Source organism: Asterias rubens, chromosome 5, assembly GCF_902459465.1.
Source record: "Asterias rubens chromosome 5, eAstRub1.3, whole genome shotgun sequence".
Taxonomy (NCBI): domain Eukaryota; kingdom Metazoa; phylum Echinodermata; class Asteroidea; order Forcipulatida; family Asteriidae; genus Asterias; species Asterias rubens.
Window position 1 is genome coordinate 3404078 of NC_047066.1, and position 17238 is coordinate 3421315.

General features: G+C 38.9%; 1 protein-coding gene across 2 annotated transcripts in view; it reads right to left on the reverse strand.

Moving 5' to 3' along the window:
• Window positions 1–14109, reverse strand: part of LOC117290809 — a 36138-nt gene extending 22029 nt beyond the window's left edge. For both annotated transcript variants that reach the window (XM_033772371.1, XM_033772370.1), the window contains exons 1-15: window positions 13759–14109; window positions 12507–12874; window positions 11498–11632; window positions 10413–10487; window positions 9818–9972; window positions 8955–9183; window positions 7773–7889; window positions 7341–7419; window positions 6568–6713; window positions 5622–5722; window positions 4817–5044; window positions 3824–3916; window positions 3073–3196; window positions 1483–1683; window positions 98–196 (exon numbers count right to left, since the gene is read on the reverse strand). In XM_033772371.1, coding sequence (XP_033628262.1) covers window positions 98–196; window positions 1483–1683; window positions 3073–3196; window positions 3824–3916; window positions 4817–5044; window positions 5622–5722; window positions 6568–6713; window positions 7341–7419; window positions 7773–7889; window positions 8955–9183; window positions 9818–9972; window positions 10413–10487; window positions 11498–11632; window positions 12507–12608 — 1884 coding nt within the window. In that variant the 5' untranslated portion in view covers window positions 12609–12874; window positions 13759–14109. The remainder of the gene's footprint in view (window positions 1–97; window positions 197–1482; window positions 1684–3072; window positions 3197–3823; window positions 3917–4816; window positions 5045–5621; window positions 5723–6567; window positions 6714–7340; window positions 7420–7772; window positions 7890–8954; window positions 9184–9817; window positions 9973–10412; window positions 10488–11497; window positions 11633–12506; window positions 12875–13758) is intronic.
• Window positions 14110–17238: the final 3129 nt, after the last annotated feature.

Sequence of the window (17238 nt, forward strand, 5' to 3'; positions counted from 1 at the left end):
AAAAAAATAAACAGTCAATCAATCAAACAATGAGTTGATGCATATAAGGGTTGACCCGATTGGTCGATTCAACTTCATGCAAGGTCAATAATATTACCTCAAATTGAATACGCTTGAAGAAAACCATAGCATCCTCCATCAGGACCAGTTGAATGGACATACAGTAGTCTTGAACGTAACGTAACTTCCTTAGGTCCTGAAGAAAGGGAAGGTATATGTTTGATAATCACTCTTAAATTTAATTGCATTAAAAACCTACAGTAGCTTTTGATAGTGCAAAGCTTTTTAAAGGGATGCTGCAGTAAATTAAAACAAAACAGTTAATTTTGCTGTCATTTATTTCTGATATATGTATTGAACCTCAATAAAATGTGTTTTGTTTTTTCCCCCGACATATCTCACTTGCGTAATAAGCAAATAAGTCATGCCCCCACCCCCTTTTGTGGATTGTTACCGCCCCCCTACCATCGACGTCACGTCGGGAATTCAAACATATCGTCGGCAAAAAGAGTCTGGTCCCTAACTACACGCGCCTAGGTACCAGGCCACACGTCTCTATATGCACACAGCCCGGGGGCCCGACGGCTCGGGTTCCCGACATGACGTCACATTTATGCCCCTTTTAGGGGCCGGGTGGGTTCCCCTAATCTCTTGAAAACCATTTTTAAAATACTTGCGCATTTAATAAAAAAATATTTCAGGTTTAGAAAGTCATGTTTAATCGTTTAAATTATTTAAAAAAACACTGCAGCCACCCTTTAAGAAACATTTCATGTGGAAGTAATGCGAGTATGTAAAAAGATCTCAGTTTTTATGGCCCAAAATTTGAAACTCACAATAACGTCCCTCAGATTGTGTATTTCTATTACGGATTATTCTTCCTACGTGGACATTGTCGATTTGGATTTTCGTTGATATTTCACACACCAATCAAACAATTAGCAAAAAAAATCATAGAATTACTTTTATTTTCTCAATATCTCCTTTTTTTCTTTCTTTTTTAAATGTAACTAAATATTTTGTATCTTTTCTTCTGTTATGGGTTGAAATACAATTAAAGGTAATTGTCAAAGACTAGCCTTCACAGTTGGTGTATCTCAACATATGCACAAAATAACAAACCTGTGAAAATTTGAGCTCAATCGAAGTTACGAGATATTAATGAAAGAAAAACACCCTTGTCACACGAAGTTGTGTCGTTTAGATGCTTGATTTCGAGACCTCAAATTCTAAACTTGAGGGTCTCGAAATAAAATTTGTGGAAAATTACTTCTTTCTTGAAAACTACGTTACTTCAGAGGGAGCCGTTTCTCACAAAGTTATACTATCAACCGCTCCCCATTACTCGTAACCAAGTGAGGTTTTATGCTGATAATTATTTTGAGTAATTACCAATAGTGTTCACTGCCTTTAACCAACCAATAATTTATAAACAAACAAGGACAATAACATTAACTTCAAGAAAAGAAACTGAAGACTTACGAGTGACTTAATGATGAATTTATTAGGGACTGTAGGATCGGGTAGCAGCATCTGTATGAGGAGTTTACTGAGTATTGAGTGTGCATTGAGGAGCTCTGAGGATCTAGAATGGAGCTCAGGATCAATCACTGTGAGAAGCTTCTTCTTGTACTCCATAAACTGACCGGTGAGGAAGTCTTGGTCTTCAGCGTCTGCCTCCTTCTGAGGAAAAGAAAGGAGAATCATTCACGATTATTGATAATATTTTTATTTATTTTATCAAAGTGCACAGCCACAATCATGGGTACACTTTTTATTACAAAGACCAACAGTTCGACAAACTCATTTTCAAAATGGACACAGTGATTGTTAAAAGAACTGGACACAATTGGTAATTAGTCAAAATAATTGTTAGCATAAAAACTTACTTGATAACGACCAATGGAGAGCTGTTGATAGTATAAAACATTGTGAGAAACGGCTCCTTCTGAAGTAAAGTAGTTTTCGAGAAAGAAGAAATTTTCCACCAAAATATTTTAATTTAATTTCGAGACCTCAGAATCAAGCATCTAAAAGTACGCAACTTCGTGTGACAGAGTGGTTTTATCTAGCAATTTCGACAACCAGTGTCCAGTGTCTTCAATTGATAACTGCTGCTTCAGTGGTTTTCAAACCTTGTTCATAAAATGGAGAAAAAAAGTGTACCCGTGATTGTGGCTATGCATCACAGCATGCAAAAGAAATATCACATTTTCTTTTGTGTGGGTAGCTCCTTGATTTAGGCTACGTCCCGTAGCCTTAGATCTCAAGGTTTTTTCTCAGGATCCTCGCTGTTCCCCAAAGCGTCGCCTTTTGTAACAGATCTATCCTCACTTTTGTCGCTATTTCGTCCAGATGTTTCCCCAAGTATGTTGGGAATGGTGCCAAGTGCTCCAGCCACCACAGGGACTACTTTAACTTTCAATTGCCAAATCATTTTTTTATATGGCTACTTACAAAGTCTGGACCGAAGAACAAAATGAGTCCACATAGTCTAGGGACTTTTCGGTACAGAAAAACAAAAAAGTTCACAGATTTACAAATAACTTACAGGGTTAACAGAAGGTAATGGTGAAAGACTTAAAATATTGTTCCATGAAATGCTTTACTTTTTGAGAAAACATTAAAACAATATCAATTCTCGATAGCGAGAATTACAAATTTATTTTGAACACATGTCATGACACGAGGAAACGTGCGGAAACAAGGTTGGGTTTTCCCGTTATTTTCTCCTGACTCCGATGATCGATTGAGCCTAAATTTTCACAGGTTTGTTATTTTATATAGAAGTTGTGATACACGAAATGTGGGCTTTGGACAATTTACCGAAAGTGCCCAATGGCTTTAAACACTATGTGAACTTACATATGACCACATAGTTTTTTACAGCGTTGAAGAATAGGATGTTCCTAAAGTGTACATAACAAAGGAATGTCCACAGATTGACTGCAATACATAGCTGTGTGCCGTCGCGTGTGTACAAGCATGCTTCCTCTAGTTCTTTTATATATAACTCTATAAGGGGCAGGAGATCAGCAGAACAGTGTTCACAACAGACTGCTGTTTTATTACCTCTTTGAATGTGACAGCCAACAGTTGTAGTGTTGTATTGAGAGACATTGCAGTGTGCCATGACGCTGCAGTGCTGTGTAGATATCGGTACAACTCAAGCTTCACCTCTGAACCTTCATCACTTCTGTAGGGACAAAGATAATAAATAACTTCTTTAGCAAACAAAAAGGTTAATGGGAATGCTTGTTAAAGCCATTGGACACTCTCGGTACAAACATTGTCCAATGCCCACACTTCGTGTATCACAAGGTATATATAAAATAACAAACCAGTAGGCTCAATTGGTCATCGGAGTCGGGATAAAATAACGGGAAAACCCACCCTTGTTTACGCACATTTCGCCGTGTCATGACATGTGTTTAAATTAAATCCGTAATTCTTGATATCGAGAATTGATAATTGTTTTCATGTTTTCTCAAAAAGTAAAGCATTTCATGGAATAATATTTCAAGAGAAGTCTTTCACCATTACCTTCTGTAAACCCTGTAGGTTATTTGTAAATCTGTGAACTTTTTTTTTGTCCTGTTCCGAAAGTGTCTCTTGCTCTTTCTAAAATAATACGTTATTTCCAAGGGAGCCGTTTCTCACAATTTTGTATACTATCAACAGCTCTCCATTGCTCATTACCAAGTTTTTAGGCTATATGTATTTTGAGTAATTACCAAACGTGTCCAGTGGTTTTAAAGCAATAGTTCTATCTGAAAGCTTTCTCCTGTGATATTCTTTCCTTCAAACCTGAGAAGATTCTTACCTGTCTAAGAGAGTGAGTAGCAAGGCGAGATGAGAGAGAAGAAAAGAATCCCTGACTGGGTGGAGTTTGGCCATCTGCCTCTGCCAGTGCTCTCTGAGGAAAAGAAATAGTGGCAAAACATTAATTTGTGTGAATAATACTGAGCAATTTATGAATGATCTTGAGCAAGGTCAAATCTATACAATTATATTGTACTTGAATGATTAATACCCCAACTCAGGGAAGGGTAAACCCAAAGGCCCCCACTTTTGTTTTCATAGTATTTATACAAACATTTAAGATAAGTTAGTTATGAGTTCTTGACAGATAGGAGGGACAAACCAATTAACCATCTTTCTGTCTGACCCACCAACATCATCTGTTTTGTTTGAATAAGGGAATACAATAGCTATACCGCTGCTGCAAAGCATCACTTGCTCACCTGCCAAAGCACCTTTATGGATACTGGGGCTACAGAATGAGAAAACAAAAATTTCTAGTTTCGAGCTTTGGTGCTGGAGGCGAATGCTAAACATCAAATGGCAAGACCACACAACTTACATCAGTGTGCTGGAGAGAGTCCATAACCCCAAAAGCCTAGTAAATACCATGCTACAGAAAAAACGTATGTATTTTGGGCACATTGCAAGAAGAGATGGGGATAACCTGGCGAAGCAATGTATGGACGGACGTGTTACTGGTCGCGCCAGCAGAGGAAGGCCAAAGGCGAGGTGGACAGATAACATTCGTGCACTTAATGGGGGGGAGTCTGTATGGCCCAAGGAAGACAGCACTGGACAGGGACGCGTGGAAGGAATTCACTTCTGGGATCACCACGGGACGGCTGTCACCCTAATGGACTAAAGAAGAAGGCGCTATAGAAGACGACATTATTATTATTATTTACAGCATAGTAGCTGCTGCGCAGTAGAAACGCACAGTAGCATTTTCCATTGGTCTAGCTGTGACAATAACTGAATTTGCAAAAACACAACATATCAAATCACAAGTCACCTGATTGGTTCAGTCACAGCATTTGCATAAACGAGGTCACTCCCATCATTCCTCACTTCTTCCTGTAGCGATAGCAGACTATCTTCCATACTCTGACCTCTCTGTAGTTCCGTTACGCCCTCAATGTCCAGACGTTTTAACGTCATCAGGTAGGCGTCGGCGTGGGCTTTCTTGAAGAAGAATCCCTCATACAAAGTGAGATAAGGAAGCTCAGCAAAACTTGTAAATCTGGGTGACAATAAAGTGATTGGTATTGGAAAAATTTTTTTTTTTTATATTTCATTTTATTATTTCAGAAAATACATTAAGAGAAAACCATATAGAACGCTCCAGTTTGCACAGTAAGGTTTGTTGTGGCCGAGTGTACCTCGAAGAGTACCTAATTCAAACTCTGGTGTTTCTGTTCAGCAGAGTGTGGGTTGGAGTCCCAGTCGTGATACTTGTGTCCTTAAGAAAGACATTTAACCCATGCTTCATCCTTCGGATGGGATGAAAAGCCATTGGTCCTGTGTGTTGTGTAACACACGTAAAAGAATCCAGTGCACTTATCGAAAAGAGAAGGGGTTCGCCCTGGTGTTCCTGGTTTGATTGGCAGCATACTGCACCACAGCACCTTCTAAACAATTACATGGTGCTTTAAAGGATTAGGTCTCATACTTCAAAGCTTAGCTCCAAATACCTTGCAGGACAAAATACTTAGCGCTTTGATACACACCTAGGGATGTGATAAACCATTTTGTTACAATATTAAAGCTGTTTATTAACTTGTTTTCTTAATTTATTCCCAGCCAGTCAGTGAACTTACTTTTCATTCGATGAGTTTTCTGAAGTTTGCACAAAATGAAGGACAAACTGTTTACTGCCAGCACGGTACACCTTCTGTTCTTTGTCTAGTAGAAATACACACTATGAAAGAAACAAGCACAATTTAAAAGATTTGCATTCTTACATTGAGAGCGACTTTAAACCCTGAAGTCTTTATTTGAATATGAAGCTTCATTTATCGTCAACACTTAAAGGAACGTTACAGAATTGGTAAGAAACAAAAATCGTGAAGATCACAGATTTACATCAAAGTTACACGGTCTAATGATAATGATAGTAGAAAACATCCCTTGAAATTTCATAGTTTGGAGTTTATCGCTCAGTGAGCGTTTTATTCATTTTTGTTTTGGCATCGATGCAATGCAAAATTTGTAATCAGTTTTTCACTATTCTCTCATGACCAAGATGGCCGATCGATCTCAAAACTTCTACAGGTTTGTCAGTTTATGTATATGGTGGATTACATAAAGTGCTTACATTGCCAGCAACCTTTTTGCTAGCAAAACCAATTCTGTAATGTTCCTTTAAGTTTAATAAGAATGGTTTCCAAGTAATGAATAAAAAAGGAAACTGAATTTTGGTTTCATTCTCAATGCTCTCGCCGATGGGAGCAACTTCATAAACTCTTGCACAACACTGGTAATTGTCAAAGCACCAGCAGCCACACTTTATGTCACCCAACATACATATGAAATAACAAACCTGTGAAGGTTTTAGTTCAATTGGTTATCGAAGGTATGAGAAAAAATGCTTACACTGAAGTGAACTACGCACTGTACATGCAGTACTTTTTTTCACAGAACATGGGCAAGTTCTGCAATCATACAATGTTTAATACACATCCAAATAACTCTGTTTGAAACTCTTTCATGATATTACTCTCTGTCCCACCCACTTGGACCAATCAAATCGGTGTTCTCACATACCTGTATTGTGATTGGCTGTTTGCTCTTGACAGCGTCACCTACCCCGTCCCAGAAATCGTCCCACTCTCCTCTAGCCTGTGCAATGGTCCAGAAGTCACCTGGCTGTGGTGTAGAGTCACTGGGGCGGGTTCCAGGAACCTTGATTCCTATAAATGGAGATAGATTGTGAACAAATTAAGAACAGTATTTTGAAACTGATGTTGAGAAATAACAGGTTGGGGAGCCGGTCTTCACTGTGTGTTAGAAAAAGGGTTGGTGGCTAGGTGCGTGCACACGTGGCTCCATCTTCTATCCTTGCCGGGAAAAAAAACAAAAACAAAAACAATACGCACAAAGAAAACAGTTGATTTGAAAGTTCCCAGCAGAACGAGCACATTGTGCATAGCTTGTTTAGGAGCCTGTAAGTTGTGTTCCATGACCGTTACAGGTAGACCGATGATTGAAACATTGGAAACAATGGCAAAAGATGGCGCACAGGATGGGCCAAAGACAACGCCCTTTGACATCTTGTGCACGAGGTCTACATCATGTCAAATTTATACTCACTATTTAAAAATAGTCCATGTTTCTCATTATTTGCGAGAAAAGTCTAGCTGTATACATGTATTTCTTATTTCTAAAGATAGCAAATACAGTGTTTATGTAAGCAGAAAAACTCTTCAAACAAGATGAGGATCATCATAAGTTCATTCAGAATGAGGTCAAACAAAAACATTTAATGGCAAAATAATAATTGTACTATTACACCAACACATCAAATATAATTTTCTTACCGATTATTTTGTGAGGGCACTCTGTTGACACCATACGCCGGATGTCATCTGATACACAGTTGTTGAATATTAACAACGCCTACAAAGTTATGGGTATAATCTATTAGGTGCAACTTATTAATTTGGTTTTACATTTCTACTGATCTGTCAGAGGAAAACAAACCACTTGCCTCTCAGGTTTTTATATCTCTTAATTTACAATCATGCTTTATTCTTCAGCATACCAATTAGTAAAATTTAGCTGACAAATAATCAACAGAGGTGAAACAAAAATGGCCTTGCTCTCTCAAAGATAAAATTCCACGCCTTAATCAAATCGCTCAACTTTAAATTAAGGAAATTCATGAAGCAATCAAATCAAGAGATTACAAATACAAAATTGATTTACGCAAAAAACGGCAGCTGATAAAAAATTTAATCCAAGAATCGTACCTCTTGAAGACTAGGACCATAAATGACATATTCAATCCTGATATCAAGCGAGGGCGCTTCTTGATACAGCGTTCCTGAGAAGACAGATGGCCCAACCATAGCAACCACAACTTGACCCTGCAACATCAACAAAAAGTCAATATTATTCTTACAGATGATGTACGGCATTTTTCTGTAGACGGATTAACATCCGTCGTCACATTAACATTCACGCTTGAAAGAACCTAGTGTACTTATCCAAAAAAAAGGGGGTTCGCCCCGGTGTTTCTGGTGTGATTGGCCGCATATTGCGCCAAAGCAACGTGTAAACCATTTCATGGAGCTAAGGATTTATAAGCCACTTTGGAATGTCAGCGGAGCACGTCTGTTACTGCTGACAACAGGGTTTGTCTATCTCCCGTAACCTTTTGACAATACCCGCTGGTATTGTCAAAAGGTTATAGGAGATAGACAAAATCTGTTGTCAGCAGTAACAGACATGTGCAGCTGACATTCCGAAGTGGCTTATTCTCATAATTGAAACGTAGTACCTTATACCTGTATGTTGCCTGTATGAAATACTGTATGCTACAGCACCAGGAGCGTCACTGAGTGACGGATATGCGCGCTAATAAGAAGCCATGTTATTATTGTTATTATAACGCGCCCTATCATGAGCAGTTTGAAGTATAGTTTATTGTCAATGATTGTACGCGGATTTTGAACAAATTGATATGGAACTTCAGAAATATAAATGACCACAATAATTATTCATTTTCCAAAGTTCTGCTTTTGTTAAAGGCAGTGGACACTATTGGTAATTGTCAAAGACCAGTCTTCTCACTTGGTGTACCTCAACATTAGCATAAAATAACAAACCTGTAAAAATTTGAGTTCAATCGGTCATCGAACTTGTGAGATAATAATGAAAGAAAAAAACACCCTTGTCACACGAAGTTGTGTGCGTTTAGATGGTTGATTTCGAGACCTCAAGTTCTAAATCCGAGGTCTCGAAATCAAATTCGTGGAAAATTACTTCTTTCTCGAAAACTATGGCACTTCAGAGGGAGCCGTTTCTAACAATGTTTTATACCATCAACCTCTCCCCATCACTTGTCACCAAGAAAGGTTTTATGCTAATAATTATTTAGAGTAATTACCAATAGTGTCCACTTCCTTTAACATGCTTAGTCAAATACTTACACTGTACTCCGTTTGCTCATCCGAGAGCACAACCTTAGATGGTGCCACGTCTTCAATCAGCCAATCAAATTGCTTTAATGCTTGCGGACTTATACTGCTCAGAACAACATCGAGCCCCCATGCCCCATTATGACCTTTGACCCCATAGATATGTTGGGTTGTCGTGGGATGTAGCTTCTTTTTGAGTTGTGCCTGGATGGTTCTCGTAGATTTGGAAAACATGTGGAATCTGTTCGGGACAGAAGTGATATTGTTACCTTTGAGGTTTAAAAGTTATTTCAACTGAGTTTGTATGTGTACTTCCCAGCATGGGACAAAGCAAAGTCTTTTTCTGGCTGCATAGTTCATACAGGAGCAATTTCAAAGCTCTTCATGGTCTTTCTCTAAAGTACTTATAGGATCTTGTTACCTTCCAGAAAGAATATTCTAGTCAACTGAGGTCAAGGAATCCCTTCTGAGATTCTCCCAATGGTAAAATATTGTTTCCATTTGGTGATAGGGCTCCCCCTGTGGCAGCCATTATAAGCTAGCATTGCGTTCTTTCCAGGTAGCTGCAGGGAAGGTGTGGAACGGTCTACCACATTCCATCAGAGCTATCCAGACAAAAGACACTTTCAAATCAACCCTGTAGACCCATCTTTTTTCAAAAAACATTTCAGTAACATTCACTAGACATTGGAATTTTTAATTTTTCCTGATATTTGCACTGCTGGAGAACAACCAAGGGGGAACGTTTTTATTGCAGCAAGCGCCATGAGCACTTTTTTGTGGATACCGGCGCTATAAAGACGTCAAATTATTATTATTATTATTTATGTATCAAATTTTCTTTTGGGGGGCTAATTGGCCCCCTTTTATCTCACCTTTCAGCATTTTGTCTCATCTTGGTGACAAACTGCGGATATGGGTTATAAGGAAGATTGTTCTCTCTTAATACTAACTGACAACATGACATCATGGAGCTCATGAGATTCTTCTCTTTGATGTAGTTGGTTATCACTGCCATCTCTGCCATCACCTGAAAGGGTTTGAAACAGTGAACCAAGGTTAGACGTTAAACCATGAGGGTGCATCACACAAAATAGACACAAAATTCATACGCCAAACTAATTCTAATTTTTTTGTAAACCCACAGGTTTTTTTAAAATAAAATGTTGTGGGTGTCATGTTATAATAGATTGTGTAAAAAATAAAACAACCGAACCTGGGGATTTGTGCTTTAACTTTTGAGAAGATTTCAATAATGGGGGGTAAATGTTTTTTCTATCCGGCTTGGGTTTGAGGAGTGCCTCGTCAAAGCTGGCCGCAAGTCGGTAATAATTGTTGACGTTTGCTCACTTTTGTAGTTTCTGTTTGAAAAGATAGTGCTTTCCCAACAAATTTCTTGAGACCTGCCCTAAATAATGTTGTTTAAATAAACAAAAAACTAAACAAATAAACAAACAAACAAAAATTTACCTTAGGATCTGATGACTGATGGTAGTAGTAGCGTTCCTTAGACGTTGGAACACTGTCACTTGGATGTATACTTGCCTGGAATAAAATTAATCAGTAAGTCTCTAAAGAAACTGGACACTATTGGTAATTGTCTAAGGCCAGTCTTCTCATTGCTGTATCTCAACATATGCATAAAATAACAAACCTATGAAAATTTGAGCTCAATCGGTCATCGAAGTTGCGAGATAATAGTGGAAAAAAAAAAACACCCTTGTCACACGAAGTTGTGTGCTGTTCGATGCTTGATTTCGAGACCTCCAACTCTTTGAGGTCTCAAAATCAAATTCGTGGAAAATTACTTCTCTCTCGAAAACTACGTTACTTCAGAGGGAGCCATTTCTCACAATGTTTTATACTATCAACCTTTCCCCATTACTCGTTACCAAGTAAGGTTTTATGCTAATAATTATTTTGAGTAATTACCAATAATGTCCACTGCAGAACTACAAATTGTAATATTTACCCCCTATTCAAAACTACCATGAATTAAATCGTTGCGGTACCCGCTGCAAACACATAGGATTTGAACTGCCTCTAGACACTGTGCTTACTCATTGGTCTAGTGGTAAGATATCTGCTCTAAAAATGCAAAGGTCGTGGCTTCGAACCCACTGAATGACCTGCCTGTGGATTTTTTTATTTTAAGAACTTGGGAAATTACTGAATATACATTGCTTAATAGACATCAGTGTGGGGGGCAAAACAAATTGTATACAAAGAAATTGGTCATAATAATAGCGAACCACCCCAAAACAATAAAATCAGTTTCAAGTTTTGTATCTCATCAGAAGTTGACCAGTATACTGTTATGAGGTTACCAAATTTGTGGTAATAACACCATGTCAGTTATCATACAATAACAGACATTTGATTATTTTTTGCTGGGGTGGAGCCATGGGTGGGTTTTTTCTGGTCGTAAAGCAATAACTGTTTCGTTAGAACTTGCCATTGGTTGATCACTGGCCATTGATCGAAACAGTAATGTATTACAGCCGCCAAAGCACCCCCTTTGTTTATGAAACCTAAAGGCCTGCTGATTGGCTTACAGGTTGACTGGTGCCCTCCGGCATGGTTTCCAAGGGAGCATTCCTTCCTCCGTTGCTGATGCTTCCTTGTCTGGATGGTTGTTCTTCTAGAAGAGAAGGTTTTCTTGAAATGCTTGTCATTGGTCGATAGTTTGCCTTTGGAAGAAAACAAATCAACTTTATCAATCGGAAGAAATTTGAACAAGTGGTTTCACAGTGAGATGGAGGTCAGTGGGGTTTGGGGGGGGGGGCATAGTCTTTATCTTGTTTCCTCATTGTTGGTCCACAAACTGCGACTAGAGTTTGTGAAACAGACCAATTAAGAACTCACTCCGCATTCGAAACTTTACCTTCTCAGGGAAATAATATTATGGCATGTCTCGTGGCCAGGTGGTTAAGAGCATTGGACTCAAGCTCTGGTGCTTCTGATCATTGGAGTGTGGGTTTGAGTCCTGGGAGTGGCACTACTTGTGTCGCTGAGCAAGATACTTTACCATTTTTGCACTGTCCTTCAGATGGGACATAGATAGGTAGGTCCCATTATACTAGGATTGGTACAGGTAAAACAACCCATTTATACTTATCGCGAGAGAAGGGTTTGCCCGGGGTGGCTGCTGAATGAACCTCAGCACCTTGTTAACCATTAGAAGGTGTAGACCCAGTAACTGGGGCGCTGTACTCCGTTTTTTTTCGAAATTTGTAATTAAAAAATCGGTAAATTACAAATTTCGAAAAAAAAGAAGTACAGCGCCCCAGTTACTGGGTCTATAGAAGGTGCTACAAAATCGAGTCTGATATACAAAACATAGCCCTGCTTTTAAACCCGACTGTAAAACAAATAATGAGCGCTTCGATACACTCCTAAGTCCTAGGCAGGGGTGTGTAAAGGACCCAAACATCATTTAGATATGACACCAGGTACATTTATTTTACCAACTTCAAATATTCTTCCAATGCACTAACTTGATTGTTAAAATCATAAACTAAAACCTTGGATTGACATTTGAGTTGGGCTGTGTTTACTTCTTACCTTTCCTGTTGCCGGGCTAGCTTCTGACGGCCAGCGTTTGCTGGGAGCTAATCGTCCAGCACGAGTCCGAATCTGTCTGTTGGAGTTTCGCCGGGAGTCCATTGTGATGTAGCTTGTGATGCTGACGAAATCAGCGACCTTTATGAAATCAGCGTGCTTGATCAAATCAAGATATCCTTTGGGAAGTTATACTTTCTGGAAGATTCCGTTGAAATCTAGGAAGAATTTGGGGACTTTTGGGAAAAAGTTGAGGAATCTTTGCTCTGTTACTGTTCTGGAAGTTTTTTGTTGAACGTCTTCTTTTGCAAACTTAGGAAGAATTAAGAACTCTTAAAAGTATACTTCGTATTTCACTCCATTCTGTTTTTCTGTGGAGAAGAGTGTAAAACAGTGTCACATTAAAACTTCAACTTTTGTAGTATTCAGTGAAATTGGTTTGTTTTTTCCGTTTTATCCGCCTACAGTCAACTAGCGATTGTCGTGCTGTTTACAGTCTCGATTCATACTTTGTAATGAGGTACCTGACATAAAACTGCAACTATTTTGCTGATTGATATTTCTATTTCGATGTGGTCTGAAATTTGTGACTATATCAATCAAGGAAACACCTGCAAAAAAAACACAGGTATTGTACTCTTAGTACTGAGGTTTGTTCCGCTATCGTGGAGACGATAGCGGAACAAACCGTAGTCATATAAGATAGTTCTTGAAGTAATTCAAAGTACCCCTGCCCTGGTCTGGTAGAACACCCGTCTCCATTGCACTGTCTGACCGTTACACTTCAGTTTATGCAACAGAGGAGTCTAACTAGGGCTAGGTATAACTTTAAAAGTAGTCCCGGCATTGTGGAGACTGATATACCCTGCCACAGTCTATTCCTATTACATTAGTAACAATAATAGAATTAGAAACTTTTAAGGAAAACATCCGAAAAGTTTCCGTATGGCGCCACCACTTTTTCATTCGATTTGAAATAAATATACTATATTTTATATAGTATCTTATTTACCTCAATGAGATATCCCTTTTTGTAAAAGTAAGTGAAAAAGGGGTGGCGCCATACTGAAAGTTTCCTCCATGGTTATCCTTGGATACAAATTTAGAAATCAACTAGGGCTTTTAGGGGGGGGGGAGGCTTGCCTTAGTAGATGGAGAAGACTTGGTTATATCTCCATTTACATGTAAATTACTTAAGTATTTCTCATAATATCTGTGTTCATTATCGTACAAAAAGCATTTTATAGTTATGTACCTGGTCTCACACCGTCATTCTCTGCCCTTTTTGAGCAACAACCATCCCGGTGCCACTACTCCAGCCAGCCAGCAGGGAGAGTCAGTGTCTGCTGCACCGCACTGGCAGCTTAACTGATGCAAAAGGAGGAGAGTCCATTCTGGGCCACTAAAATAAAGAACTGACTGCACGATCGACACGGCGCGGTCAGCACACAGTTAACATTGTCAGTTGTCGGGACAAGTGTCATGGAATGTGCAATAAAAACCTGACATACAAATAAATCACAGCCATATTCAGGTACAAATCCGAATAAATCACTGCTCCTCAAAAAGGAAAACTCCAGTTTTTATTTGCCAATCTCTCTCATCACTGTCGTCCCCCAGCGTCAATGTTGTCAAGCAATTGTCATCCTTTACCCCCATTTCCTATCACTTTGATTAAAACATACCACATACGCGAGTACGAGCGAATGCTCTTCCACATTATTTCAATTGGACACAAGGTTGAATATTTTAGCTCAAATCGTGCCATGTGTTTACTTTTGTGGAAAGGCCACTTTGAAAGGAAGGCAAACATCCGGCAAAGGAAATTTTCATTGTAATTAATTATCCATTAAATAATTAGTATCCATAATGAGGCAAACTACTGAAATATCATTCAGAAGTTGTTGAATATGAAACGTACAGTTTCTACAGAGTGCAAGGGGCTAAGAAATTATTTTGTTTTATGGTGACTTTCTTGATTTCATTTTATTCACGATTGATTCAAACAAGTTGATGAAATTTATTACGGTCACAACTAAACTGTGTGGGGCGGTTCCGCCGGGGTTTTTCAGTGGGGGGGGGGGGGGTATAAAGCAGGACTAGACCCATGGAGGAAAAAAAAAAGAATTTTCCTACATGAGACCTAAGTTATGGGCCATATATTATATTTTTAACAGTAACTGTTCTTTGGTTTAATAAAATTGCACTATTTCAGAATTTGCTTTTGCAGTCGGCAAAGATTGGGCGGGGGGGGGGGGGGGTTAGCATATAGGGTGAGGGATAGGGTTAGGGGGTGGGGGTAAGGGTAGGGGCAGGGACACTCGTAAAATCAGCGCCAGCTGTTATAATGTAATCATGTAATTAACCTCGGCCGCTACAGAGTGGCGAAGCAGGTGAAGAAACTGCAGGAGGCAAACCCAATGGTCGCAAACCTAAGGCTTCCCACTGTATGGACTGAAAACCCAACCACCAGGGCCATCCCACATGGTGAAAACACCGTACGGGAAGAAATCCCCGAAAATGCCAAATCTTGTGAATCAGCAACACAACGGAGGTTATATAACAAAAATTAATATCGCACACCTAAGGGTTGTTATGTTTTATCTCGTCTTCTTTCATTTATCTGTCTATTTGTGTGTATACACATGTTGGGGCGGGCCTTGCGGGCGGGGCAAGAAGTGTGCACTTGACACAAAAGAGGTCCACAAAATGATAATAAAAAAGGGAACCTATGTGGACTCACACACAGTGTTGAAGAATAGGATTTTCTGAACAAAAAGTTATGAAAAATAGACTGTCCAAACGACCTTTGTGAAACGGGATCTTTTAACTATCAGGCCCGTATTCGATGCTCTCGTAAATAGAAATAACTGCCCTCGAAAATAAAAATAACTGCATTCGAAAAAAATAAGGACATTTGGCGAAATATATTCGCCGCCGCTGGAATATTAAATCCGGTGTTCACGGAAACCATACTTGAAACGGATGTTCAAGGTAGACTTTTATTAACAAATTATTTGTTTTCAATCAATGACCTTTAGTTTGCAGTGACTCAGTGAATAGGCCACTCCAAACAACAACAGAATGCCACGGGGGCTGAAGCTCAACTTGAGATGACTAATAACGCCGTGTTAGCCTTATATTATACGGCTGTAGTTTAAAGCCATTATACACTTTCGGTACAGAACAAAAAAAAAGTTCACAGATTTACAAATAATTTACAGAAGGTAATGGTGAAAGACTTCTCTTGAAATATCGTTCCATGAAATGCTTTACTTTTTGAGAAAACATTAAAACAATATCAATTCTCCCTAGCGAGAATTACGGATTTATAGTAAACACATGTCATGACACGGCGAAACGCGCGGAAACAAGGGTGGGTTTTCCCGTTATTTTCTCCCGACTCCGATGACCGATTGAGCCTAAATTTTCACAGGTTTGTTATTTTATATATAAGTTGTGATACACGAAGTGTGGGACTTGGACAATACTGTTTACCGAAAGTGTATAATGGCTTTAAAGGTATACTGGACACCCGTTTGATAATTGTTAAAAAAAAAAACAGTATTTTTCATGGCTGTATCCATAGCGTAAGGACATGCTGTATCCAAACACTATGCATAGAGTTACCGTGTGAAAATTTCGGTTCAATAGGTCCGTCAAAGTTGCAAAGAGAAAAAGAACAAACACCATTGTTGCACATTGATATTGTGTGCTTTCAGCAGATGCATAATAAAAGGCCTGAAGTCTTTTATTGAGTCAGAAAACTACTCTTTCAGGAGTCAAAAACTGAACTTCAGAGGGAGCCGTTTATCACTGTAAACGAACCACGAACATATAGGCCTAGTGTATGTTATAACATGATACCATTAATTGTCCACCATCTTTAAAGAGCAATCGTTGAAAATTTCATTAAAGACACTGATCACTATTGGTAATTTCCAAAGACCAGTCTTCTCGCTATGGAGTACTCAACATGCATGACCTGTGAACATTTGAGCTCAGTGGTCGTCGAAGTTGCGAGATATTCAATGAAAGAAAACACACCCTTGTCACACGAAGTTGTTTGCTTTCAGATGCTTGATTTTGATACCTCAAAATCAAATTCTGAGGTCTCGAAATCAAATTTCGTGAAAAAAATTACTTCTTTCAAGTAAACTATACGTTACTTCAGAGGGAGCCGTTTCTCACAATGTTTTATACTATCAACAGCTCTCTATTGCTTGTTACCAAGTAAGTTTGTATGCTAATTGTTTTTAGGATTTACCGATACTAGTGTCCACTGCCTTTACCACTTTAGTTGTGAGAAAAACTTCCAGAGTGTGAGAAAAATGTTATCACAATAAATTGTGTGGTCATTATTCGAGATAGGAATAGGCCTGATCGCAAAATCCCTGACGAAGACATAGACAATAATCACCGTTTGTAAAACCCACATTTACACACAGTTTGTTGTTTTATTTTCCAAGACGACCATGGAGGTAGAAACCACCTTTTCATGTTAATGTTAATTTTTTGTTTTCATTTGGGATTTTTGCCCTTTTGTCGTGGTGTTTTTATGCAAGAGGAGATCAATTTCAACCCGTCATTTCTCCAAATTCCATTGTGATCAGGGAATGTTGTGTTTGGACGAAAATGTTTCCCCCTGATGTGACCTCAACCTCTCGATATGCACACAGCTCTGATGTTGGACCCGGATACATGACCTTTTGTCTGGGTGTTTAGAGATCCGGGA